The sequence below is a fragment of the Fusarium flagelliforme genome (genome assembly GCF_020744385.1).
Source record: "Fusarium flagelliforme strain FIESC 12 MPI-CAGE-AA-0113 chromosome Unknown B0J16scaffold_3, whole genome shotgun sequence".
Taxonomy (NCBI): Eukaryota; Fungi; Ascomycota; class Sordariomycetes; order Hypocreales; family Nectriaceae; genus Fusarium; species Fusarium flagelliforme.
In genome coordinates, this window is record NW_025763505.1 from 2,488,413 (window position 1) to 2,513,425 (window position 25,013).

Below are 25,013 nucleotides of genomic sequence, written 5' to 3' on the forward strand. Positions count from 1 at the left end.
AATCTCTATCTTCAATTGCTTCTGGAACTGAGGATGCCTTATATCCTACATTTCTTTTCTTTCTATCGCAATTTCACCAAAATCAACAGTTCAAAAACAACTCCCGCCAGTGTGCCCAATCCATATCCTTCACGCTCTTTGGAAATCTGGTCGTTGTATCCTCCGTGCCGGAGTAGTTCGTTAAAAAGAAAAAAGTTCATACTAGCCTTTCCGGCGTTGCACCTAGTGTTGGAGCAGGTATCGTGTGTTCTCTTCTATCTTCGTTCAGGTTATTCCACGTCAATCGCATCTAACGCGTATAAGACAAAAATGGAGAATAATGAGGTCGCTTTGTCCACAAGGGTATTGTAGCCATAGTAAATCGTCAAGTAGTGCATCAGAATGTTTGGTTATCGACATCTCTTATATATCGTGTTCTGAGAATGGGTAAAGCTGTAGCCTCATGCATCGTTTGCAAGCTGACACCAAGGGTGTTCTAATACCTGGTTGATGTCGTAGCGTTTGGCGACATCACGATCCAGCATGCAGCGAATGAGGTCAATGCTTTCTTCGCTTAGGATATAAGGTATTCGCAGGTCGCGGTCCATGATCTCGTCAACGCTGTAGAAAGGATTCTCCTTGTAGATGATGGTGTAGAGAAGGATACCCAGGGCCCATACATCTTGCTCCATGCCCCGATAAGGCTTGCCAGCGAGAACTTCGGGGGCGGCATAATCTAGATAAAAGTTAGCACATTACTCAATCAAATCAAGTCAGGGGTCATACCAATTGTTCCAACGAAAACATCAAAGGGTCCGCTTTTGATATATGCAGCACTTCCAAAATCGATAAGTTTGATGTTGCCTTCCCCGTCAAGGATCACGTTCTCATCCTTGATATCGCGGTGGACCACCTTGGCTTTGGTGTGTAGGTGGTGAATAGCGTTTGCGACTTGGACGAAGATGCTGCAGCACTCGGCCTCATCCATGTTGGTTCTCAGCTCGATGTAATCGAACAAGTCCATGCCAGGCAATCCATGAGGAATCATCTCAATATAATAGTTCACGTCGTCTTCAAAGAAGCCCTGCATCTCAACAATGTTGGGGTGACGTAGCTCAGGCTTGCGAAGGTACTCCAGGACATGAACTTCCAGAGGAACAGTACCCAGTTTCCTGTCCCTCGTCCAGGTGTCCACGAGAATGCGGCGCTTGGTGACGTACTTGAGCACGATCTTCTTGCCCGACTCCTTATGCCGGGCTAGCTTCACTTGACCGTACGCACCTTGGCCCATTTCCTCAAGTATCGTATAGTCGTTAATTGTTTTCTTATGTGGAGGTTCGACAACCTTTGGTACTGGGGGCGCCTCCTCGGGCTTAGGCTTTGTTTGCTGGCCGGTGATCTTGGCAGCAGCATTCATAGCAGCGTCTTTCAAATGCTTGGATAGCGAGCTTGCAGCGACTAGCATGTTCTTTCGAGGTGACTCGTCATCCGAGGCAATTTCCAAGGGTGTATGAGCTGGAGTCTGACCCGGCGACGGTTGGTGGAGGGGTGTGCGGGCTCCGGGAGTAGGACTCTCGAGTTTGAGATGAGGCTGGGTGCCATGAAGATGGCGTGAGTATGTAACCCACAAAGCATACACTATTTCTGAATGAGTCACTTCGAATGTTGCGTCTCCATCACCGGTGGCGTTGTCCTCATCACTGCCTTCAGCAACAGTTTCGTTCACCACAAGGGTTTTCTTTTCACTCTTGACTACGCGCATCTGGACATCGACTTTCAGGTCGGACCCGTCGCGGTGCTTCGCGCTCAATCCAGCAGGGTGGAGGAAAGCCGACGCAGCATCGGGTCTGTTCTCTTTCAGTGCAAGGAACGCTGATGCCTTCCTGAAACGATGCTCAGGAACAACCATACCATCAAGGAGCTGAATGCCATCCTCATCTATCAACGACTCGAGAATGCTGTCAAACTCTGGGATCAAAGCATTGATCGACATACCATCGGCCTTTTCAAATCCAAAGAGTGCACCGCAAAAGGCCGAGTTTGAGCTTCGGATCTTAAGGGACTCGGGCTCAACTACAATGATACCAGCCATATGAGGGAAGGTCGATATACGAAGCTCAAGCTTGCCACGAGTTTGCTCGACCGTGCAAGGAATGTTGACTTGTGGTGAATGGGGACAAGTAAAATATCTTCGTCTTGTCGCTTGGGCGAAGTCGATTTCTCCCGTGTTGGGATCGATACCTTGGCGAGGGATCCGTGGAATAAGTCTCGCGATATCGAACCCAGGGGGGATTGACTCGAATCCCCAGATAGGGTTAGTAGACCCGGAAACTTTTTGCACGATCCCTTCTTCGTCCAGTGTGATGTAAGCAACATCTTCATGGATTTCTTCCAAGACCCAGATCAGGCCGACCTTCTTTTCCTTCACCCAGAGACTTGCTGAACCGGTCGCACCGTTACGCTTTTGAATTGGGACAACATCACCGCACAGTAGTACGCCTCTAGACGAATTAGTTTGGCTATGGCCGTGACCACCAGCTCCCACCTTTGGAGGGTTGGGGTCGCCGCTGTGAACAGTTTGTGCACGCCTTTGCGTATAGTTTCGTGGTTGAGTCCTCGAATTGGGCTTGCTCAGTAGCTGGGCTGTTATTCCAGATCTACCGTTGAGCAAAGCCGACGCCGCTGAAGCAGCAGGCGTACTTGGTCCAGAAGACGTCTGCCCTTCGCTGTACTCGTCGTCCGACTGTTTTAAAAGCTTTCGCTCTAGCCACGATCTCCTCTCTTCCTGAACAACCTCCAAAATACCCATCTTGCGCACCTCAGCCTTGGTCACGCCGAAAACCAAACAAGCAAGATCGTTGGCTGCGATGATAGTCCACGGGGGCTTTACTTCTGTCGTGAAGATTGCTTGGGCAGCGGGTACCCAGCGATTTGTGTGACCGTGTACAGAAGGGCCTAACTGGGTGGGGAAGTTGGCTGCTGTAGCACTGGGAAGTTGCGCCAAAGATGGAGAGTTCAGCGGTTCTTGATAGATAGGCTGTCCTGTCAAGAATGGCTGTGACACTGTGTCCATCAACTTATCTTGAGCTGAAACCGCTGTGATATCCGTCATGGTTCGCTTCAAGGTCAACTTCGGCCGAACGGGTGCCGATTTCCCATCCATGCTTTCATTCTCGTTTGCCGGTGCCGATGACTGATCTGACTTATGAGCAGCCTCGTGAGTCACTGGTTCGAGGTGGTTAGATCTTCTTGTTGTTTCAACTCTTGACCGTCGAGGAGGTGGGGACGTTTGGCGAGGGCTCATCAAGTCTGTGCTGGATGTTCGAGGATTGAAGTTTTTGTCGAAGACATTTTCCTGAGAAACCTCCGCAGGGCCGGTTAAAGGAGCTGGGGTGTAATCGTCGTCAGGATTTGGCAAATTTCCGGCTCTGATGAGTTGTGCTTGAGCCAGTAGGTCGAGCATATTCTGGGTCTCTACATCGCCGCTTACCCTCGCCTGGGCACTCGCAAGAGCAGCCTGTGACGAGCTGATCGGAAGTCCCATATGGTCCTTCATGAACTCAATGGATCGCTTGAGAACATTTTGTCGGTTATGCAAGAAGTCTTCGGATTGATTGGCAAACGAGAAAGAATGTAAAGATTCGGATGGAAAGCGGGAGAGATCGTCAGCGAAACTTGGAGTTGCAGGGCCGCCTGTTAATGATAAGCTGCCTGCGCTGGCGGCCATAGCACTCATCGAGGTTGACCGAGATAAGGCGGCAACAGAGGGGCTTCGCGAAGAGGCTCGAGATCCTGGTAGTGTTGGGTTTCTCGATGGTGGGCGTTGTTGTCTTATTCGTCGAAGGCCGGAAAGGCCTAAGCCATGCTCGTGATCGGTCATGATGGGAGACCTGTAGATGATGTGGTGGTCAGCAATCGCCAGCAGAGGTTGGACGCCACTTCTGGGTTGAGTGACGCATGATCCCGCTTGACATACCTGGCGATAGCTTCAAGGTCAGCGGCTGCTGCCGCCGCTGCGGATGCATCCAGGGACATTCGTGCTCTACTTCGATCCGTGGTCGATGAGTTTCGAGCGGCTGCCAAATTTCCTGTACTACGGTTCTTTGGCAAGGAGAGAGCCATCGGGAACTTCTCGCGTCCGCGTTCATCATCTCCCGTGCGATTTTCAGCTCCTACATTAAACATCATGGTTAGTCACCGGCAAAGCCAGGTCAAGAGTAGTGCCGGATTGTGGAAAGTAATACCATGATCATTGTTTCCGCCATGCATCTGTAGCATAGTTGGAGTCGGCCAAGGGAAGGCCGAAACCACGGATCAAGTCGTGAAGGAAGGGCTGCGAGAGGCCTGCTCTGAGGATGGCGGGGTCAAGCAGGAAATCTCGGTTGCCTCGATTGCCTAAAGTTGAATGAAAATTGAAACCAGCCGTTACCGCGAAAGGGGATCGCGTGTTGTAGTATTATCCAAAAAAGACTGGTGGATAGCCAAGGTATGTAGGAATAAATGTCGAGTCGTCGATATTCTAGGGTTGAGAGTCGAAGGGTGACGATTGAGACTGTCGAGGATGGGGGCGTTTTTGCAGGGCTGTGTCTTGGCTTGTGACCTGAATCACAAAGGAAACAGTTGCTATGAGTCGTGTGGGATGCCAAGTATGTGTACTTATGAAGGGAACGGGTAATCGTGTAAGTGTAGAAATATTGAAGTTTGCGAAACAGATGCCCAAGGCATTTGCGACAGGAGAAAATAAAATGCCCTCGCGAACTTTTGATTGTCAACCTTCATCGAGTAAAGTACCTAATAAAGAACGAACGTACGGATGTTGAAGGCACCCGACCTAATCATGTATGGAGACTCCGAAGAGGATTTGAGCCGCTATCATAGGCTGTTCTCAAGACTTGTGAAGTCATTAGATAACCTGATTGGCTCAGATTGAATCGTAGCCACTACCTGCTCCCAGGGATCCCCCAAAGATGCATTGGATAGGTAGTAGGTACTGCCTAGCACGTTGAGTTAAGCCCAGCCGTTGTAAGCCATTTGCACCCATCATTGAACCTGGTCTGACGAGGCAAATGACGCAGCCGTTTTCTGTTTCCGCACAACCCGATGTCAGATGAGATCCAAACTTGTCAAGGTCTTTTTGGCATTTTACTGTATGTACGTATGTACTGTTTTTAATTGTTTCACAATTCACAGTTATTTGTCCAAGTCGGGCGAGACCTGAGCTGTAAACATACAAGATCTTGGCTTCCAATAATTAGGTACTCGCTTGCTTGCGACAATTAATTCCTCAGCTGCGGATCAACTGAAACTCTGCATGCGACTTGCCAATCGCTATCATCGAACAGTTAAAAGATCGACGCCACGCCGATGGCCGTTCTCTATCAACACAAGTAAAGTACAGTACAATACAGTACAGTACTAATGTACATGATGCTTCTCCAAGAATGGCTCAACAAAACAAGAAGCATGTGAATCAAGAAAGCTGCCCGTTTCCCAGAACCAAGGCATTACCCCTTGTTACCCATAGTAACTTGAAACTTAGATTTCATGCACTCAAAAAGTTTAAAAATCAATGCTGATAGCTTATTTGACGCAGGGTTGAGTAGATATACAATGGATGGTATACCTCTCAGCCAACTACAACTATGCTACACTACAGTGCAGAGTGTAACAGGGGAAACAAAATGCATCAATTTGATTGTACAAAAGTTAACAAATCCAATTGTGAGAAATATTATGCTGCTGTACCTACAATACCCCACGTGCAGTAGATCGTGGAGGAAATAGCTCATCGAGCCATAAATATTTCCTACCAATAACTTTGCCCGAGTAACATTCATTGCCAAGAACCTGTGAGCCTCTTTCGTAGGGTTAGGGTCCCATTATTCGTCCACCAAGAAAGACGGATACAAATCAAGAACGGCAAACGACAAGATGGCAGTTGGAAAACAAGCAAATAGCCCGAGTGATTGTTTACCCGATATCCCTGCTCTTATAAGACTCAAGATTCACAGATCTGTAGTGACAATGAACCGGCAGACTCGCCAATTACCACTTACATAAACGTAAATACGACAAATCCAGTATCAGAACAGAATAACTGCCTGTGGAAACCCGACTTGAATGCAGCGCACGAGTTCTCCTCGTCGGGTATTGACCGCTGGTATGGGACTGGCCATTCTCCATTTCTATAAGTCGAAGTGTGACCAACCGAGTCAGACGATCACCCCAACAGCTCAGACCTCTGTCATGTCTCTCAACCAGACAAGGTCAAATTATTATGTGACCACGCGACATGAACCAGCGATGGTATGGGTACCTAGTCTTTGATTCTCTACTGTATACATAACTGATAAATATATAAAAAGATAGCAGCAATGTGACAATAGCCCTGGCATCTAATCCATTGGGCGATAGATGATCATATGGTCGCTGAGAAGCTGCCTGAGATGAACATGAAACCCATGGAATGATGTCTGGTGATCCCAGTAGTGCATTTCCAGCCCTAGCACGAGACACATGAACGATTCAAGCGACAGGTTTCGCCATACATTTTGAAATGGCTGTTATGTTGAATGTCTTTCGTCGATGTATCAATGGAAGCCTCACCCGAGAACCTCCAAATCATCCAGAGCGATAAGGATAATCGAATCGGGCTGTTATCGCCCGAACATAGAAGGCGGGGTTATCTGCTTTCAAGTCTTGGAAGGGTGAGGGGCATCCTTCCATCCTTCCATTTCAGTGGGGTCTTCCCCAGGGTTTCCCAAAGCTGCTTACAGTCGAGATTGAAAGAGGAAGGAACCAAGACGAGAGGCGTAGAGCAGACAAACCGAAGAGTTAATGAGAAGAGACAACCCATAGGCTAATATTAAGTCGGTGCTACTATACTGATTTGTTGAGATCAGCGAATATTCCCCTCATCAGTGGCCAGACGGGGTTCTGACCGCCTTCCAGAAGTTTAGTTCCTTGAAGTTAAAAACTGACCGTACAGTACTGTACAGCACTGTACTGTAGGTACATAACATGGATGCGGAGAAAGTTGTCAGGTTGTCTCCCCATGGTTGGCCCAGCCTCAAGCCATGGACCCTTGAGTCAGGGACGGATTTTGAATCGTGCGTTGGTACAGGTCGACGTGCAGTAGTCGGAGGCAAGGTCCCTGAGTCTGTGGTGCCATCTGGTTGAAGCAACGGCTGGTAACCATTTGCAGTAGTAATGGTCTTTACAATGGACGCGGATGCCTCGGTTGATCAGGTTGAGCGAGCCCACTTTCTGACGGTAGTCATTCAGGAGAGAGAGACCTACACTCTGGTGTCTTATCAGAAACAACCAAAAGGTATTAAATGCTGTTTATAGTTGGTAAAACAGCCTCAGCGTGAGAGATATAAAAAAGTGCCACGCGGACACGAGAAACTGACTTGGACCTCCTCCCCGGGTTTGGATGGCTCGGGTAAGATGCATGAATGGATGGTGGATGGAGGAGAGCGAGTGGAGGGGTGGGGAGAGCTGCTCACCAACAGGACCCCTCAAAAAGCCCCTGAAGAGAGGCCGATAGAAAAAGAAACTGGACAGTGCCTACTGTACCCAGGCCGCCAGGGAAAGGTGCAGTCTGACATCCAATCCTTTCAGAGAGAAAGACAGAGCCAAAGCCGGAGCATCTGGCTAAAGCTGTGCCACTGATTGGCTTCCGGATCACCGTCCCGTTGGATTATTGGGCTTCAGAATCCGGGCTGAGCTGAGCCTAGCTTAGTAGATTTGTCCTCGCCTCGTGTATCCCGCGATGCTGTATAAAGTCCCATTCCAGCCAGGATTCGCCGAAGCGCTACAAGGTGAACTATCAAGCCGATACAAGAGATTCGCCATCCGGGCCACCAGAAACAGTCGCGTAAAGCCGATCCCCCCCCGCCGCAGCCCGCACGATAAGAAAAACAGTGGGGGGACTAGTGAGCGATAGCCCCAGAATCCGCCCAGAAGTCGGGAACCAAGGGTCCTCCTAGGTCTGGTCCTCCAACTGCAATTCGGCAAGGTACACGAAATTCTGAGGGATCTAGACAGTCTTGGAAGTTACTATTGGGTTGATGGATTATGTTCTAGAGCGAGCGAGTGTCTAACAAACAAAAAGCCTCATTCTTATCCCCTCATATTGAGTTGATCTCTTGTCTTTCTGTTCCTCTCTCTTCTGGTCATCACTTCAAGGTCATGTTCACTTCTTGATGGGCATGTGCCCTCTTCTTCAACAACTACATACAGGAAATTCGATACTGTACTTGTACAATCCCATCTATTTGAACCTCGTTTATACCAGCCCCCAAATCAAAGTACATACTGCCCGGTATCTACACGAATTAGATACCTACTGGACTGTACTTACTGTACGACGAAACGGCCCCGCTGACCACCCCCCACCACCCTCGCCGAGTCCCCCGTCGTCTGCTGATCTCCTCGGTTTCCCTCCAGAAAAAACGAGCGGGCGACCTTAACACTGGACCTTTTTTTTCTCTTACTTTCTCCCTTGGCGATATTTTGGACGAGGTTTCTTTTATCTTTGTTTCCTTTCCTCCATCGATCTTGCATTCATCTTGTTTCTTTTATCTGTTCTGCCCATACCTACTCAACACCAATATCGACTCCAATCCTTCGCTAGCGATGAAATAAGACCAAGACCCTGCATTGTCCCCTGCTGCTCTGCTAGCGACCACCCTCCAACCCCCACCATCGACCGACCGACGGACGCTTACAGTACTGTACAATTCCTATCGAAGAATCTTGTCCTGGTTGCCTCGAGAATATTGTAGCTGTGAGATCCCATATCTCAAGCTCTCGACCGATATCAGCACCAAAAACCCCTCTCGAACTCAATTGAGGACTATTTACCATGAACGTTTACGAGGTCTCGTCTTCCGGCGCCCCGAGCCCGGTCCCAGAGGGCGTATCCACTCCGCCAGCACCGGACATGCCCGTCAAGGGTAAGAGCCGACACCGTCTTATTCAGAGAATCCAGCGTATATCGTCAACACCCTCATTGAGTGGCTTACGCCGCTCCAAATCCGTTGGCAGCCGTGGAAGTCCCTATAGCACGAGAAGCACCCTTTCGTGTGTTAGTCTTGCGGCCACTGGACCACCCCAGTCTCAGACTCCTTACAGCGCCCGTTCATCAACCCCACAGCCTTCGCCTCTTGGTCTGCCCAGCACATCAGGTTCAAGTCCTCAGTCATCGGGAGAATTCCCATTCGAAACTCCCGATAGCGAATTGGCTGTTCGCAAAATCGAGAATTCCACCCCAATTACAACTCCAATTACCGCGCCTCTTCCATCCGAGTTCCGATCTAAGCAGGATGTTCAGCTTCGAGTTCGTCCGGGTGTTAAGCCTATCCAGAAGCCTCCATTCCGCTTCTGGGAAAAGATGCCCAATGAACTTCAGATTCACATTTTCTCATTCTTCCAGCCCAAGGAGCTCGTCCAGGCATCTCGAGTCTCCAAGGCCTTTTACAAGACTTGTTTTGATGGTCAATTGTGGACGTCTCTTGATGCCTCGGAATTCTATCGCGAAATTCCTGCCGAGTCACTCGCCAGAATCATTATTGCGGCAGGTCCTTTCATCAAGGACCTCAACCTACGAGGTTGTGTACAGGTCGAGCACTACAAGCGCACCGAGGTTATTGTGAAGGCATGCAAGAACCTTATGGATGCGACTTTGGAGGGCTGCCAGAACTTCCAGAAGAGCACACTGCATAGCTTGTTGCGAAACAACGAAAAGCTTGTCAGTCTTAATCTCACTGGGCTAACCGCAGTCTCCAACACATCATGTAAGATCATTGCTGAATCGTGCCATCAACTTGAATCTTTCAATATTTCATGGTGCGGCAAGGTTGATGCCAGAGGTGTCAAGGCGGTGGTTGAGGCTTGCCCGAAATTGAGGGATCTCCGTGCTGGAGAGGTTGGAGGTTTCGACAACGTTGAGACTGCTGAAGCCATCTTCAAGACAAACAATCTGGAGAGGTTGGTTCTGAGCGGTTGTGCCGAGCTTAATGACGAGGCTCTCAAAATCATGATGCAAGGTGTTGAGCCTGAAATCGATATCTTGACCGATCGACCCATTGTTCCTGCCCGAAAGCTTCGACACCTGGATCTTAGCCGATGTACCCAACTTACAGATGCAGGCGTAAAGACGATAGGTCACTTGGTGCCGGACCTTGAGGGCCTTCAGCTATCCGGCTGCAAGCTGCTGAACGACGATGCTCTCGAATCTATTCTAGCATCTACTCCTCGACTAACACATCTCGAACTCGAGGACCTTGAGAACCTCACAAACTCAATCCTATCAGAGCACCTTGCCAAGGCTCCTTGCGCAACTTCCATAGAACATCTGTCATTGAGCTACTGCGAAAACTTGGGTGACACAGGAATGATTCCGGTTATGCAAACTTGCACGAATCTCCGAAACATCGACCTCGATAACACCCGCGTTAGCGATCTTGTCCTTGCCGAGGCAGCGGCTATGGTCATGAAACGTTCTCAACGATCAACGGAAAACGGAACACGACCGAAACTCAGCCTTCAGATGGTCGTTTACGACTGTCAAAACGTTACCTGGACAGGTGTTCGTGAGGTGCTTTTCCGAAACACACAAGTCAAGGCCGTCTCAGGCCAACCCGGGAAAGTCAGCTACCCTACCGAGATGATCGGACTCAAGTGTTTCTACGGCTTCCAGATGACTGTAGATGAGCATCAAAAGCGGGTTCTACGCGGCGATTTGGCATCCGCCGGTCGTCTTGAGAGAAAGTGGGCAGATTATATGCAGGCCACCGAAGAAGCTGGCATGACAGGCGCAGGTTACCGAAGACGCAGGCGTCGAGCCAGAGAAGCCCAAGCCCTCCATCTAGACGAGGAGGACGGTGGCATTGGTCCTACCGGTCGCCGTAGGGCACGCACTCTGGGCTCATGCGCTGTCATGTAAGCCCGAGATATGACATGAATGACACAAGAAGCGACTGTGTTGGTCAGTCTGGTATATACCAAAGGAATCACCTTAGGTCCTAAGGTGGCACCACTGCTTTTGGTGGTTTAACTGACTGCACGCCAAAATGCAGAAGAATGATATACGAATCAACATATTGGAAACACTTTTTTCTCCCTTTCTTTCGGAGTCCAGGGCTTGGGTAAATGGACAGGAGTTCAATTCGGGACACTAATTTCTTTCTTTCTTTTTCCTTGACAGGGCGTCATGGTAGATTTGGGCATATTCTTCCTTTACAAAGACATGGTCATGCCAAGATGGCAATAGATTTGTGTATCTTGTCTATTCAGTCTATGATTCGACATTGTGCGCACCCGTATAGACAATCAAATATACTGCACATATACTGAACCAATTCATTCACTACAAATCTCCAAACATGCTTTATATCACATTATCTCGGTGATGGTTCTTTCGCCCCGAAGTGACCTCCACCACTGCGAATTCCTTGCCAGTTCGCCTTCTTCACCCCCTACAATGTTTGACCACTTCTGTATGAATTCTTCTGTTGCCTCCCAACTTCTCGCGTCCCATGGTGTTCCGGTATGTGCACCATTGATACCTCCCCAGCATGTCAAGTGATTCAACGAGTCGTGGAAGAACTCATCCTCATCATCAGAGTTCATGTACTTGATGATGTTATCCCTGACCTCCTTGAACGGGATTGCATCAATGAAAGGATGATGGTCGGTAACTATTTGTGTCTGTGTAGGACGAAGATCAAAATGCAGTCCACGAGCGCCGCGTTGAACAGACGCAACGATAGCTTGCGAACTGGGATCCTCTTGGACGTGTGCTCGAAAGAAAGGCGATACAGCCTCTTCAGCACAGTACATGGAACGTGTTATTCCAAGAGAGAGGCAGTTCTCTAGCATAGCGGAGATGATGCATATGATGTCTATTTGGAGGTTATTCTTGTATGGGTTGGGGATAACAGGGAGTAGAACCTCCATCGAGGTGTTGGGGACGTGAAGAGTAGGGCAGCCACAGTTGAAGAATACTGCCGGCGTGGTATGTTCATCGTAAATGGGATTTGCGATGAGCCATTTGTCGAAGTCCTCGTATATGATATCTGAGTCCCATGTTTCTACATGTGTGGTTGATTGGTGTGATACTGTCGTCTCATGGCCGTTGTAGAGGTCTGATGGGTCAATAGTCTCAGCGTCCAGAAGGAATCCTCCAGTAGACCTCGTAGTACTGCTGTACCCTACGGGGTGTACTTCCTCAATGGGTCTGTCGCTATCTTTTACCTCGGTATCGTGCTCTGCAGCACGACGCTCCAATTCCTGTATGCGCTTTCTCTGCTTTTCCCCTGAAGATGGATCATGTCAGCCACCGCACATGGCTGGCTATTATAAGTAAGGCAGTTAGCCTATTAATCTGGTCTAACTTACTATAGATCTGCTGTGCTAGGCGATTCTGCATGCGTCTCTTTTCTGGATCTCGCCGAACAACTTTCTTCTTGATGGCTGATGAGCCTGAGCCATTCTGGAAGGGTTGACTCGTGTTCGTTGAGAGCTGAGGAACTCTTATACGATCTTGAACCATTTCTTCAGATTGTGCTTTTATATACGGATTGCCTGCTTATGGAAAATAGTATCGAGAAGCTTGAATGCACAAATTGAGGATTCCAGGGGAACTCATGTAAGCCGTTGAGATGGCTTATGGCTGATGTGAGCCATTTGATCCACAATCTTCACACTAATCCATTCTTGGATCGCCTTGATCCTACTACCTACCTACCCTAGAGGAGATCTGAAGATTCTAAATTCGTGAAGGAAAGGGATGAAAAAAAGGAGAAAAAATGAATATCCTCAATGATGGCAGGCCGTCCTAACCTTCCCTCGTCTTGCGGGTGTGTTGATAGCTAACTCTGCAAGGATCATAATACATTTCGTTACAATTCGCAAATTTTGTCGTCAAGTTCACTGGAAGCCCTTGTCTAGCCTCAAAACTAGATCAGCAATTCAAATCTCGACGGACTTGATCCACCAATAGCAGTCCATGCGTGACGAGGCCCGGGAATATTGATTTCTTCATCAAAATTACTATGTTTCGCGTCATTGGAATTTAGCCGATTGAAATGTCCGACTCAGGATTGGACCGGACGAAATCAAGCGGTGGTAGCGTAGTCTAAACAATAGTCTGGCGCTATTTCGATCGCCCCTCCTGCATTGTTGAAGATTCGGACTCCATCTCTCCGATGCCAGCGGCGTGTTATTAATTTTCCCGTGCTACTGAACGCAAGGGCCCTGCGCTTCTCATAAAGCTTGATCAATTGATGTCAACGGCTCCGGTGTCTCGGTCTCGGCCATCCGTAGGCGGCTTCTCGGGGGAATGTGGGGCCGTATCGTTCTGGTCGGCATGTGGCCTACCGAGCACCGAGGTCCCGAGGCTCCCAGTCCCGTACCCCGTAGCCTGTAGCCCGTAGCGTATACAGCTCAGTCCCTACAACAAACACCGTAGCAAAGACTTCAGATAACCTCATTACTCGCTATACCTTGCCTTACCAGTACATATAGGAAACATGTCGCTCCAAGTCATCTACGTCACCCGTCATGGAGTAAGTTTCCAATCCAGGCCTGCTTTGGAGCCTCCTTCTCGCGGTGTTGACAGATCGGCCTTGAATCTAGTTCCGGTCCGGCTGGAGTGTTGACCCTTTGACTGGTGTCTATACGGCTGCCATAAGGTCACCCACAGGAATTCCCGCAGACCCTGCTCTGACGTCTCATGGAGTGTCACAAGCAAAAGAGATGGGCAAACATCTGATGACTTTGGATCCTCCCATCGATGCCGTGTACTCTAGTCCATACTACCGCTGCCTACAGACAATAACGCCCTTTGTTGAGCTCAAGCAGCAACAATTGAAAGATGACCCAAGAATACAACATGGCTCTGCGACCGCCACAATCTGTCCAGAACACGGGTTAGGTGAGTTCTTTGGAGCAGCGCCTTTCGATCATCCAATCCCAGCGTCGCATAAGCGACTCAAGGAGCTATTTCCAGCCTACAATGATAGCTACGTATCTGCCATCAAGCCTTCCAGAAAAGGCGAAACGATCGAGGACCTTTATGGGCGTGTTGCAGCGGCCGTGCAAGCCATCATCGAGCGCTGTGATGCAGAGGGGAAACGTGCGGTGGTGCTTTGTACCCATGCAGCCGTTGTCATAGCCTTGGGTCGTGTTCTCACGGGGCGTATCCCCGAAGCCGTCGAAGAAGAAGATTTCCATGCTTTTACATGTGGTCTAAGCACGTACCGCCGCCATCCACGAGGCACAGGTACAGGCACGGGCACGCAAATGCCAAGCTTTGGTAAGTTTGTTCTGTAGTGGATATCAAGTGACAGGCTCTGGCGGCAGAATGTTGACAAACACAAAGGAGCAGACGAATCCCAATCGCCCATAAGCGAAGCCAGCCGGGAGTGGCATTGCGAATTAGACAGCGATTGTAGTTTCCTGAGCTCTGGAGAAGAACGAGGCTGGTGAGTTGGCAATAGCCTCTTTCTCTTCCTCTTTCTGTTTAGCTACCTTTTGAATGCTGGGCTGTGCTAACTCAAAATGTAGGCTATTTTCTGGCGACGAATCATTTCCTGGGACTGGTTCAATGTCGCAAGGCCATGTCCAAGTCGAACCCAAGCTATAGACTGATTCTGGGCTCATGGCTAAAGTCGGCAATTCGCGAATGCTCAACTATCAACCACGTGTCGAGACCCCAAATAGAATCTTGTCACTAATATCGGTTATCGAGGAACCTGCAATTCATTCCTGAAACTTCTCAAACTGCTCGTGTCCTACCCTTGACTCTTGTGCTAAACCCAAAGAGTTGATCACAACCGAATGCACCCTAACAAAAAGCAAGGACCAGAAATAGGACCAGATGCGACGAATAACAAGGGTGAGGAACTGCCGGCAACGAGAGAGAGATTTTGGTTTATTCCCGAATTAATGTACTATTAGGTTGCACCCGGGCAAGTCCTCAACTAAATTAGACCCCTGACACTAGATAACTTGTAACGAGCTTGCTTGCTTGCTTGCATCTGCATGCGGCAACTGAAGCTCTGTTGATCTGCAGCCCTAGCATGGGTACAAGCTCCTGTAATAGCTATTTCGCCAACGTAAAATAAGTCAACGGATTATTTTTTCATTATTTTGGGCTTCATATGCGACTAATTTCCCGGCTTTTCAGCGAGTCAGTCAAAAGGTGACATGTCAACGTTATCGAATTGTAAGGGATTTCCCTTACGTCGAATGCATGAAAAATTCGACAACCCCATCTAGATGCGGGCCAAACTCAGAGTGAGAAGTGACAGAACATGTCGCATCATCTGACCCTTGTTGCCCTGAGGCGATCGAGTTTAGCCACATTGGGGGAAAAACGTGGTTGGCATTGATGAGCGTGGGCGAGGCTCTCAGCCCAGGAAAAGCCTGTCCAACTGAAAAATTGTTCCCCTCAGAAAGAGTTAGAAGAATGAATTTCCTTGATCCTCGACCGTTGACTAGCGCCTTGACGACGCAACCAACAAAACTGGATTGACAAATAGCAAGCGTTCGTTAACGAGGTTTGTTAGAAATACCAAACCGCCCATGTCATCCGGGTACTGTAGAAGCAAGTGCGTACTGTAGAGGCTCGAGTTAGGAAAAAGGAAACGACAATAGGAAGAATACTGTAGGTAGTTAGTCACTAGTCGAGTGTTTGATTACGCAGTCGATAGCCATTATCATCCTTCGAGATGTTCTCCATATCTCTTAGGCAAGGAGGCTAGTACTGGGCTCGGGGACAAGATCCGTAAGAATAGCGCTGCAGGTCGTACGACAAACAATGGAGATCTCACGTACTGTACAGTAGATACTGGGCGTGGGCAGCCAGTATTATCAGTGCATGCCCTGCTTATTGTAGCAGCCGGTTCATTTAATACTTACCTTAGGTACTGTACTGTAGTCTGAAATGGTCATAGCCACGTTTATAGCGTCCAAGTGGAGAGGATTGAGGTGGAAATTGAGGAGAAAAGAAAGCCAGTCCTGTACTGTACTGTATCAATTGAAGTTAAACATTGCCCTCCACTTCCGAGATGGACTTTTCTGTTGTAGACAGCATTGCATGGTGTGGCGCCCGATGGCTTTCGGGTTACATCTCGTGCAAAATAAGATCCATTCATTAAGGTGCTTAATTCAATCAACGGTTGATGGATGGAGGCGGTACAGAGTGATCCAGTAGCGCGACAGACGCCAGGCGCTTGGGTCATGTGCTTGGTGATACTGTCTCCAAAGCTTTTCTCAAGGTCTGTCTCGAGCACATGGAAGGCACGTTTCTAGTCCCGTCACATCCTTCCTTGACGTGAGGCTCAGCCGGCACTGGAAGTCGCCATACCTACAAAGGCCCACGGAGGCTCCTACCTAACCGGTTGCTGAAGATGCCTCAGGTTCCGGCTGAAACAACTCCCTTCACCTGAGCTGACCGACATTCTCATCGTGCTGTAGACTTCATCTTATTTCATCATCCTTGTCGATATGATATCCGTCATCTGTCATTTTCTTCAACCTGCAACTGCAACTGCAGTCCGTACAGTACAGTACGGCACTGAAAGTCTCGACACCGCCCCGAAGCAACGAGCATCTTTCTGCAACGTTTGCCGGATTGGGCTTGGTGAGGTGTGGCTGGTCACTCAGTGTGCATCGCCTATTCGCTGCGCTGGCCAAAGCAATAACAGCAAAAGCAAAACCGTCATCACTTGGTGACACAGCAGCAACTCTCCCTGACCGCGGCCCTCAATGCGAGAAGCCGATGACGCTCGACCGCATGGCTCCACGGACCTAGCTAGGGCCATCACGATACCATGACGGCGCCTCGTACGCTATTGCGCGCCTATACTGAGTTCAGTCAGACCTGAATGGCTGCTATCGATCTAGACATGCCGCCAGCTGCAAGTGTCCGATTATGATACTGAAGATTTGATATCTGACACAACAGATAGATCATCTGTTGACTTTTTTTTTTTTTACTGCATATTCAGAATAGTGCATCGTCAGGACTGACTTGCTTGCAGACCGAATTGTGATCGTCAATGCAGACTATCGCCACAATCAAGATTAACACCTTGACCGGTGAGCTTCGGATGAGAGAGGCTAAGATGACCGAAAGCCGTTGCCCAGAGCTTTCAACATGGATACCCTCTTCTTGCGCTTTCCAATGTCACGGCCATGCCCCTCCAAAGCTCGGTTTGAGATGACCCTGCATCGTCATCATCAATACAATACAAGACAAGACACACAGGGACTAGTCGTCGCACATTTTCGCTATGAGAAATGACTTGTCGAGGCTTAAAATGGGCTTGTTGCTGATTGACCTACCTGCACCAGAGCGGAGCAAGAGCTCCCGCATAAGGTACCTGTCAGATTTGACAGTATACTTCGTGAAATTCCCAGGTTTCTCACACTATTACTTCTTTTTTATTCTTTAGCACATGTATCCAAGTCCCTTTATTCACGTACAGTACACCGCTGCTTGATCTAGTCGCCTTCAATGCCGCCTTCTATCCCTTCAATTTTCAATTCTGTACCGAACTGCATGTATCACTACGGCAGGCAAGTTCCTGCCGAGCTGAGCTCAACGTTGCAGAATGCCCGACATCTTATTCACGAGGACCATACTGTACTTTGAGTTATCTTTTGACAGGCCTACTGAAACGAAACTCGCAAAGCTGCCCCTGACCTCATACCGTTTGTCCCCGCTATGGCCAGATGCTCGTCTTGTCTCCACAGAGTTCTGATAGCAACTGTGGCGGTTGTCAATTTACACAACACAGTTTGCCCATTACAGCCATGAAGTAGGTATTTCCGACTCCATGTGGGAATCGATCTGTCTGGCAGCCGACGCTGGATATCGGAATCCGACTGGGCGCCGTTGAAGTAGGCTATTTGTTAGCAACAGACGATTTGGAGAAAAAAAGAATATTACAAAAAAACACACCCCCAGCTCGACCCGGCGGAACGGTTGAGGCGCATACGCTACTGTTTGGCAGCCAACCAGCACTGTATCAAGTTATTACTGTACGAGCAAACACAATCTCTACGAGCTAGCCTGCTACTTATGGCACCCCATGCAGTAGCGGATTGGTCCAGACTGGCTGCACCAGCACAGTGGCAACCCCAGGCTGTTGACCCCGGTCCAATCCCATTTGCGCCCACCTCAAGCGAGATCTGTCTGGGATCTAAGCAGCAGGGTTTGCCCCGGACAGTGCAAATTCGGCTTAACGCGATCTCGAATGAACGGCTACTTACGTTATTTGGGTCAGTGTAAGTCACAAGAAGCGCCGGGGTGCCTAGCACATCCACAGTGCTCGATAATAACCTCAGTCAGCCCAAGTCAGATGGATGGATGGTTGTCAGAAACAACAAGGTTTCGCGATTATGCCTTTTGGCACAAGTCTTGACTAGTAATCTCGCTTTCCTTCTGAATTGCTTGCTTCAAGGATGAGAGGCATCGTATTGTAAGCTAAGATCTGGAGTCTACCTGTGTACCTGCCTACGGTCATTACGGGATGATCTACTCCGCTCAAATCCTCCCCTTGCTTCCACGCGATACGGGTCCCACGGGGCTTCCTGGAAGCTTCAGAACGGGTACTTTGCCCGTTCCATTTTGCTTGTTTTTGCAGGAGTTTGCCTTCGCTTCTCAGCTTGGAAATTAGAGACTATACTGAGAGTTCTGTCCTGGGTGTAATGACATCTGATAAAAGGCTTCTGGGTGGGCTCGATTCTAATACCTTGTGTCCAACCGGTTTGAATGCATCATACATACGAACGCGGCTTCATACCCCACCGGAGATGGTGATGAAGCAGCCTGTAGAAAACGGCATGGCAAAACAGGATGATCGTCCCGGTGCAGGCGGACGTTCTAGGTGTCTACACGTGCTGACAGGACACTCTCCGACGTAGGGGCGGTGCTCCGACCCAGCAAAGAAGTTGTCTTTATGGCCGCAGGTACGGATATGATCCCGGCTGATACCTTTGCTTCTTCGCTCCACCTTATCTCCTCTGATGGCGGGGAGTGTGTCTCCCAGAAGAGGCGCTTTGCCTGACGCCAAGTTGGACTGTTGGTAGCGTCTATCTTGTCGAGCAGGGGTGGCACACAGACCCCTTCATAAGTCGAGACAATCACTCATCTCATCTTCCTTTGATGTTGGCTTATCCCCGACGGCTCAGGTACCAAACAAAAGAATAGGAATGGAGAACTTGCATTAGCAAAACGATCAAACAATCCCTGACCCTACCAACCTATCCATCGACCCTAAACGGATCGCCATTCGAATACAAGAGAGCTAAATCCCCTCTCATCAAGACGTTTATATTTTGAGAAGGTACCCGCATTTTCAATACATATTCCTGGCACAAATCCTCCCTTCTTTACTCACGGCGCTTCCCTCGCCCTCCGCCCCTTACTTAAATCTTGTTAACGAAGGCGCATTTAGTCTCGGCTTGTCCCTGCCCTTCCGCCAGCCTCCAAAAGTCTCAACTACCGTCTGACGCCTCCCTGATACCACTTCAAGAGGCGAACTATTTCCACCTGAATCATAACAAACAACTCTGGATCATAACAATCGGCCAGGACCATTTACATCGTCCCATCTGCTTATTGTGTAACGACTATCAACATGAGTATTCATCCATTCCTCACTATGGAGGGCACAGCTCAGAGACCTTTGGGGAACACCCCAAACCCGACACACACCTACCAACGTACAAGTCAACCACAAACCCCACCAGGCTCAACTTCAGGAAGTCCGAGGGTAAAGATCGAGGGTAAGTCGTGGGTTCTATATATACGGTCTGATGTATTGATCTGGTAATTGGTAACTGACAACATCTGAAGAGTTCACAAGTCTTCCTGGGCTACGCAATGTCGTATCTACCGAATTGAGCACGCCGGTGAAACTTCCCAGCTTGGGAGAGTTTGACCAAGGTGTAGAGGAGCTGATTAGAGCACATGGGCCTGTGAAGAGCGAGGCCGTACTATCTCCACTCCTTGGACTCTCTCGCAACCCGACCATTCTTGAACCTTTGAGATCTATCACACAACCTCAACCCTCATGGTCTGTCAGAAGCCGTACTGCTGAAGACACGACCAGTGAACAATCTAACTCTAGGCGAGGGACCATCGCTTTACCTGCCCAGCACCCTTTCGCTGTCGACTATTCACGGCAATCTCTAAGCAGCTTCGGCAACCAGGACATGTACTATGGATATGGCAGCAGTCCCTCTCTTCAGGGACTACCTGGCATGAGCTGTTACCCAAGTCCACCTCCTGAGGGAGGCGAGAGCCGTCACATTAATCAGAAGTATACGACAGAGGAGGGCGACTATATCATCTATGCTTGGCACGACAAGAAAATGAAGTGGCAACAAATCAAGCAAGAGTTTGCCGCTCGATTCGGCAGCACGCCCGAGCGTACTGTCCAAGGTCTCCAAGCCTGGTACTACCGTATGAACCAGCGTATACCTATCTGGGATCAGGAGGGTTGGCTCTGCTTCGATAATGAGGATGACCTCGAACCACAGCATGTCAGCATCAAGTGTCGCGAACGTGATAGCCAGGATAAACCCGCGGAACCACTTGGTCTCGCCCAGCGATATCCTGAGAGGGCTATCCACTACTCTTGGGTTGACCCTGAGATCAAGTTCAAGTCCAGCGACTGGGGTACGTATAATTTGCTTGCTTGTCACAGTAGACCATGAAACTAACACAAATCATAGCTGCAAAGAGGGCCATGCAATATCGCGAGAGGCGAGAGCGACGTCGAAGAAAGGAGCAGCGTCGCCTCAAGCTATGATGAGCAAAATGATCCTGCCATCAAACTCACAATGTAGCCACAAACACGCATTTTGCATGATCCAACGGCGACAACACAGATGAAGTGGCATTGGCCACACTGTTTATGAAGCGAATCGTTCTGCCTTTTTACATAGGCTTCTATACCACGCCTGCAAACGACCGAATTTCCGACGACACGAATATCACGTATCACATGTCTATCATACCCTTGAACATGTAACTAGCTCTCTTTTGTCATGCGCGTATATTTCATTGCACATTCTCTTTCATCAGAACATTTTATCTTAGATGACTATCAGCGGCCTCGAAACGCGACCTCAACAAGCTAGAAGAGGTGGCAAGAGGGCAAAACAGGATTGAGGCAGGATATGATCGGGCTAAGGTACTACTATTGTTATTGTTCCTTGTACTACTAGACGGTTCACGATGAATTACCCAAAATAATGAGAGAAACGGACCGGGACAGAAGGGGGCGTTGCCTGGGAACAGTGGATATGTAAAATTTCTATTTGTTAATATTATCAAAGATACATTATCTTTTCTACGTCTTGGCAAGAAGGTTCTATTCAAACTGTCTATGGTGTCCTCATTGGCGTTTGTACACAATGAAAATCGGTACAGTGTAGATGATGCCAAGGCATCGCAGCTTGGCATACCGTGGCCGCTGTTTCTATGATCCCATGGAGACAATAACTTGCCAAGCACCCGAGTCAATCTAGTATTCGGCATTCGCGTCTGTGTTATAAGGCGAGGACAAACATGAAGACGAAGGGGAAACGGGACAGCCCGTTAGTGCAGGGCTGAAAAATCAGGATGCTTTGGGCACGTGTATGGAGGATAATGTAGCTAGGCGTTGAGGAAATGTAGGAATCCTTCCCCGGAAAGATGGGAATATGTGATTCCCGTCACCGATCTGCCTCTTTACACATCGGGAAATATGAACCCTGGGAGCATAAACCAGCCATTGTCTCGAGAACGTAATTGCTGTGTATACCTCCACACCTGCATTCCCAAAGAGCAAACAGTCAAAACCCTTTCACTGTGTGCGAGATGCTACCGGGTCTATTCAATCGATGAAGGATGGACGGCCATTCCGGATTTGGAGTGTTGCTTGTGTTGTTGGTGGTTGATTGATATGCACGTTCGGTTAGCGTAACGAATGACGATGGTGTCATGGCCTCAGGGGCACGCCGTTGTGGCTTACACAACCAAGGGTCCGAAGAATAAAGGAATAAAGAAGAATTTCTGGCGATTAAGCACTGTCTGTTGGTGCGAGATCTACATATGAGGGTGTAGTGCCATGTCGATTTGCTGCTCTGCAGGCTGAAAGGGTGACGCCCCAAAATCTTTAGACTAGTCTGCTCTACTGAAAAGCACGGCTTCGTTTCATATAGGTCCTGATACGAGCCATGGTGGTATCGTCGTCGTTGTCTCCATCAAGGACCATGTCATTGTCGGTCTCGTCGTAGTAAATATTGTCAAACTCCTCATCATCGGAGGCATTGCCGTTGCGATAACCATACGGATGGCGCCCATACTCATCATCTGACTCCACCTCGTCCTCTGGGTAATCTGCCGTGTAATAGTTTTCAGCTAGGGGGGAGGTTTGGTATCAGCCTTTTGTCTTGAGCAGAATCTTCACACTAGGTGGTGTAGGCTAGAAATAGAGTGACTCACCATTTTCATCCTCCTCGTCCTCATCGAGTTCTTCATCTTCGTCTCGGTCAGGTCCGAAGAATAGAGTACTCTCTTCCTTGCCATCGAGAACCAGCACACCGACATCCGTTGGTGCCACGTTGACTGTCATAGCATGCGCAGGGATACGAACGTACTCCTCGATGACCCAGTCGTCGTCATCCTCCATGTCGCTCATATCGCCCGTGGTCATGTTCACGTCGTTGGATTCTGTGTTGCTAGTGGTCACTTCTGGGTGACGCTCTTGGTATCTCTTGGCTGGAGCCTTGGGCCTAAATCTGGTTGTCCTTTGCTTTTCCTGTTCCATTTCCTGGAGGTTGGCACCGATCTCTTTCATAACCCAGTCATTCATGTCAGCCGCCATCCTGGACATATCCTGGTTATGAGGATTCAAAACTGAGGATGGTAGAGGAGTTCGGGAGTTGGCATCTGGTAAGGGAGAAGGTTGCCTGCTCCTCGCTGCTGGTTTCTTTAGGCGTCGTTCCTGTTGCGGTTGTTCGTCCGAGGGCTTGGTCTCAAATGTATTGTCTGCGGACATGGTTATGCCTGGGATTTGTTGACCAGCAGGTAGTGATACTGATTCTTTGATAGACTCTCGGACTTTCGATGCCCGCTGACTGGCCTTGGCACGACTTCGTTCAACGAAGACAGCAGGTCCGTAGCGCGGTCGCTTGTTGACGCCAGTGCCAGGGGTTTGCGCCGCACCTGAAGCCATCATCATCTTCCTTGAGATATGAAAACGTCTATGTTCGGGGACGTTGGACGGGTCTACTGCCTTTGGGTCTGAGGTTGAGGTTGGTGCGATACCTATGGCGGAAGTGTCATTTTTCTTTGCTTCGGACGCATCATTTCCAGGACCGCAGACATGAATAACTGGTTTCGCATCACGGTAAGATGGACTGGGAGCTTCTATTGTTGGAGACTGAGGTCCGGGGTGTCGTCTCTGATAGACCCAATTGCTGTCGTTTCTATGGCGTTTCGCACCCTCATCGAACTCTGAATGGAGTTAGAAAATTGAATGATAAAGGCCGGTGAGAGAGCATACGGAGGAAAGTCACGGGAGACTCGTCGTCGCGCTTGCGCTTCACGCGGATGAGTTGAGGTGGAATAGACATGGTTTCTATCTTTATGGGTGATGCTGTGCAGCAAAGCAAAGTCGTGGATGATGGATTGTTTGCGAGAATAGAAGAATCAAGAGGAAAGTTTTCCTTGTGTGAGAATTCGGTTCAGAGCTCAAGAGCCGGATGCGTTGATTCGGTATGTTCTGGATTAGGCTGTTTGCGAATATATGCGCTGCGAACGATGAGGTCAGAAGTTGGCTACCTAGGCTAGTAATTTTTTTGTTAGGGGTGTTTATGGAAGATTTCATCCACTTGCCGGTGGGGCCATGTCCAAAAGGCAGAGCCTCCGGGAGAGTGGGGCCATTATATTCTTAGCGCCTGCGGATAGAGGCTGTACCTACCCAATATTTAGCCCGGGCTCGTTGGTTGAAGAGTAGGTTTGGACTTTAATAGTGAGTGAACTCGAGAATAAGCCGACAGGACAGACAACGACGTAAAGACACATAAGCTTTATGGAATCGTAAATCTGTTGAGGTGTGTCATGTCTTTCATACCTTTTAATGTCACTACAGCTATTGTATAGGTAGGCACAGGATTTGGTTTACTACAGCGTAATTGTGATGTAGGAATGAATTAGAATGAATCTCCTCAACTGTTTAGAGTTCAAAGTCAAATACAGTAGAAGGAAACGTTACCAAGAGCTTCAGTCTCCCAGTTGCCATTTCTGCAAGGTCAGGAAGGGAGAGAAGATGGATTGTCTACTGAATGAGAAAGCAATTGTCATCCAAAACTGAGGGTGCCCGAATGAAACAGCCTACCTTGGTAGTTGTTACTCTGAGCTCGCATAGAGTGACCAAGTTATTTCATTTCTTACCTATTCTCTCGCCGGCCCGACGACTGTCCATGAGTTGGCGTTATTTTTGAATATGCACCATCATGGAAACGGTTGGAATGCGGGGGCGCACGGCTCACCTTTTCCAAGAGACCCATTCATGAGGAGAGAGATGGTTTCATAATGGAGAGGAAGAGTCCGCCTACGGGTAGTTGCTGATATTTTCCTTGTTGACGTGCATGAACTTGGAGGTAAGAAATGATCTGATGTATGATTTCCCAACAATAAACACAATTGATTACAATGTTCAAGTACTAGGTACTGCACAGTAGGTACAATTGAGGTACTGTCCTGTAGGTAGCAGGTATCAACTGCCCGCTGCTGCTGATCTGCAGCTACCAAACAAGGCACCAAAGCTAATTGGTACTGTGCTGGGCCCATTTCTGCAGATCGTGATTAACCCCAGACTGAACTGCATCAGGTCTTCAACACCAATATGAGATGAGCCATGGGTTGCGACATCAGGAATACATATCAAGTCGAATGACGACATTGAATCTGCAAAACCGTTAAAAGTTGATCATATCAAATTAGGGTCTCTTTCTACTTT

The 25,013-nt window shown here is 48.8% G+C and overlaps 6 protein-coding genes across 6 annotated transcripts; 3 read left to right on the plus strand and 3 right to left on the minus strand.

The window, feature by feature from the left end:
* Positions 1–159: 159 nt before the first annotated feature.
* B0J16DRAFT_101335 (uncharacterized protein) lies at positions 160–4,385 on the minus strand. Its single transcript, XM_046121278.1, has 3 exons — positions 3,956–4,385; positions 766–3,869; positions 160–715 (listed from the first exon to the last, which is right to left on the minus strand). The coding sequence occupies exons 1-3, from the start codon at positions 4,165–4,167 to the stop codon at positions 441–443; spliced, it is 3,591 nt and encodes a 1,196-aa protein (XP_045984702.1). The 5' UTR covers positions 4,168–4,385; the 3' UTR covers positions 160–440.
* Positions 4,386–8,651: 4,266 nt separating this feature from the next.
* B0J16DRAFT_101312 (uncharacterized protein) lies at positions 8,652–11,033 on the plus strand. Its single transcript, XM_046121277.1, has one exon. It carries the CDS (start codon positions 8,849–8,851, stop codon positions 10,928–10,930), a length of 2,082 nt encoding a protein of 693 aa, XP_045984703.1. The 5' UTR covers positions 8,652–8,848; the 3' UTR covers positions 10,931–11,033.
* A 346-nt stretch (positions 11,034–11,379) lies between these two features.
* Positions 11,380–12,538, minus strand: B0J16DRAFT_318436 (uncharacterized protein; the record flags this gene model as incomplete). Its single annotated transcript, XM_046125446.1, has 2 exons — positions 11,380–12,302; positions 12,385–12,538. 2 exons carry the CDS (start codon positions 12,536–12,538, stop codon positions 11,380–11,382), a joined length of 1,077 nt encoding a protein of 358 aa, XP_045984704.1.
* Positions 12,539–13,452: 914 nt separating this feature from the next.
* On the plus strand, positions 13,453–15,009 carry B0J16DRAFT_338042 (histidine phosphatase superfamily). The gene is made up of 4 exons (XM_046127415.1): positions 13,453–13,553; positions 13,624–14,302; positions 14,369–14,471; positions 14,554–15,009. The coding sequence occupies exons 1-4, from the start codon at positions 13,518–13,520 to the stop codon at positions 14,630–14,632; spliced, it is 897 nt and encodes a 298-aa protein (XP_045984705.1). The 5' UTR covers positions 13,453–13,517; the 3' UTR covers positions 14,633–15,009.
* Positions 15,010–19,637: 4,628 nt separating this feature from the next.
* On the plus strand, positions 19,638–20,813 carry B0J16DRAFT_382661 (uncharacterized protein; the record flags this gene model as incomplete). Its single annotated transcript, XM_046131257.1, has 3 exons — positions 19,638–19,785; positions 19,856–20,680; positions 20,737–20,813. 3 exons carry the CDS (start codon positions 19,638–19,640, stop codon positions 20,811–20,813), a joined length of 1,050 nt encoding a protein of 349 aa, XP_045984706.1.
* Positions 20,814–22,074: 1,261 nt separating this feature from the next.
* B0J16DRAFT_101545 (uncharacterized protein) lies at positions 22,075–23,858 on the minus strand. The gene is made up of 3 exons (XM_046121279.1): positions 23,556–23,858; positions 22,493–23,506; positions 22,075–22,408 (listed from the first exon to the last, which is right to left on the minus strand). Exons 1-3 carry the CDS (start codon positions 23,623–23,625, stop codon positions 22,179–22,181), a joined length of 1,314 nt encoding a protein of 437 aa, XP_045984707.1. The 5' UTR covers positions 23,626–23,858; the 3' UTR covers positions 22,075–22,178.
* Between the last annotated feature and the right edge of the window lie 1,155 nt (positions 23,859–25,013).

Excerpts from the sequence above, each read along its gene's own strand:
- B0J16DRAFT_338042 (XM_046127415.1), top strand. The coding sequence starts at position 13,518 with ATGTCGCTCCAAGTCATCTACGTCACCCGTCATGGA. Across the intron at positions 13,554-13,623 it reads TCTACGTCACCCGTCATGGA|TTCCGGTCCGGCTGGAGTGT; the intron begins GTAAGTTTCCAA and ends CCTTGAATCTAG. Across the intron at positions 14,303-14,368 it reads CACGCAAATGCCAAGCTTTG|GAGCAGACGAATCCCAATCG; the intron begins GTAAGTTTGTTC and ends ACAAACACAAAG.
- B0J16DRAFT_101545 (XM_046121279.1), bottom strand. The coding sequence starts at position 23,625 with ATGTCTATTCCACCTCAACTCATCCGCGTGAAGCGCAAGCGCGACGAC. Across the intron at positions 23,507-23,555 it reads GTCTCCCGTGACTTTCCTCC|AGTTCGATGAGGGTGCGAAA; the intron begins GTATGCTCTCTC and ends AACTCCATTCAG. Across the intron at positions 22,409-22,492 it reads GGACGAGGAGGATGAAAATG|CTGAAAACTATTACACGGCA; the intron begins GTGAGTCACTCT and ends CCTCCCCCCTAG.
- B0J16DRAFT_101312 (XM_046121277.1), top strand. The coding sequence starts at position 8,849 with ATGAACGTTTACGAGGTCTCGTCTTCCGGCGCCCCGAGCCCGGTCCCA.
- B0J16DRAFT_101335 (XM_046121278.1), bottom strand. The coding sequence starts at position 4,167 with ATGATGTTTAATGTAGGAGCTGAAAATCGCACGGGAGATGATGAACGC. Across the intron at positions 3,870-3,955 it reads GACCTTGAAGCTATCGCCAG|GTCTCCCATCATGACCGATC; the intron begins GTATGTCAAGCG and ends CATCATCTACAG. Across the intron at positions 716-765 it reads TGTTTTCGTTGGAACAATTG|ATTATGCCGCCCCCGAAGTT; the intron begins GTATGACCCCTG and ends ACTTTTATCTAG.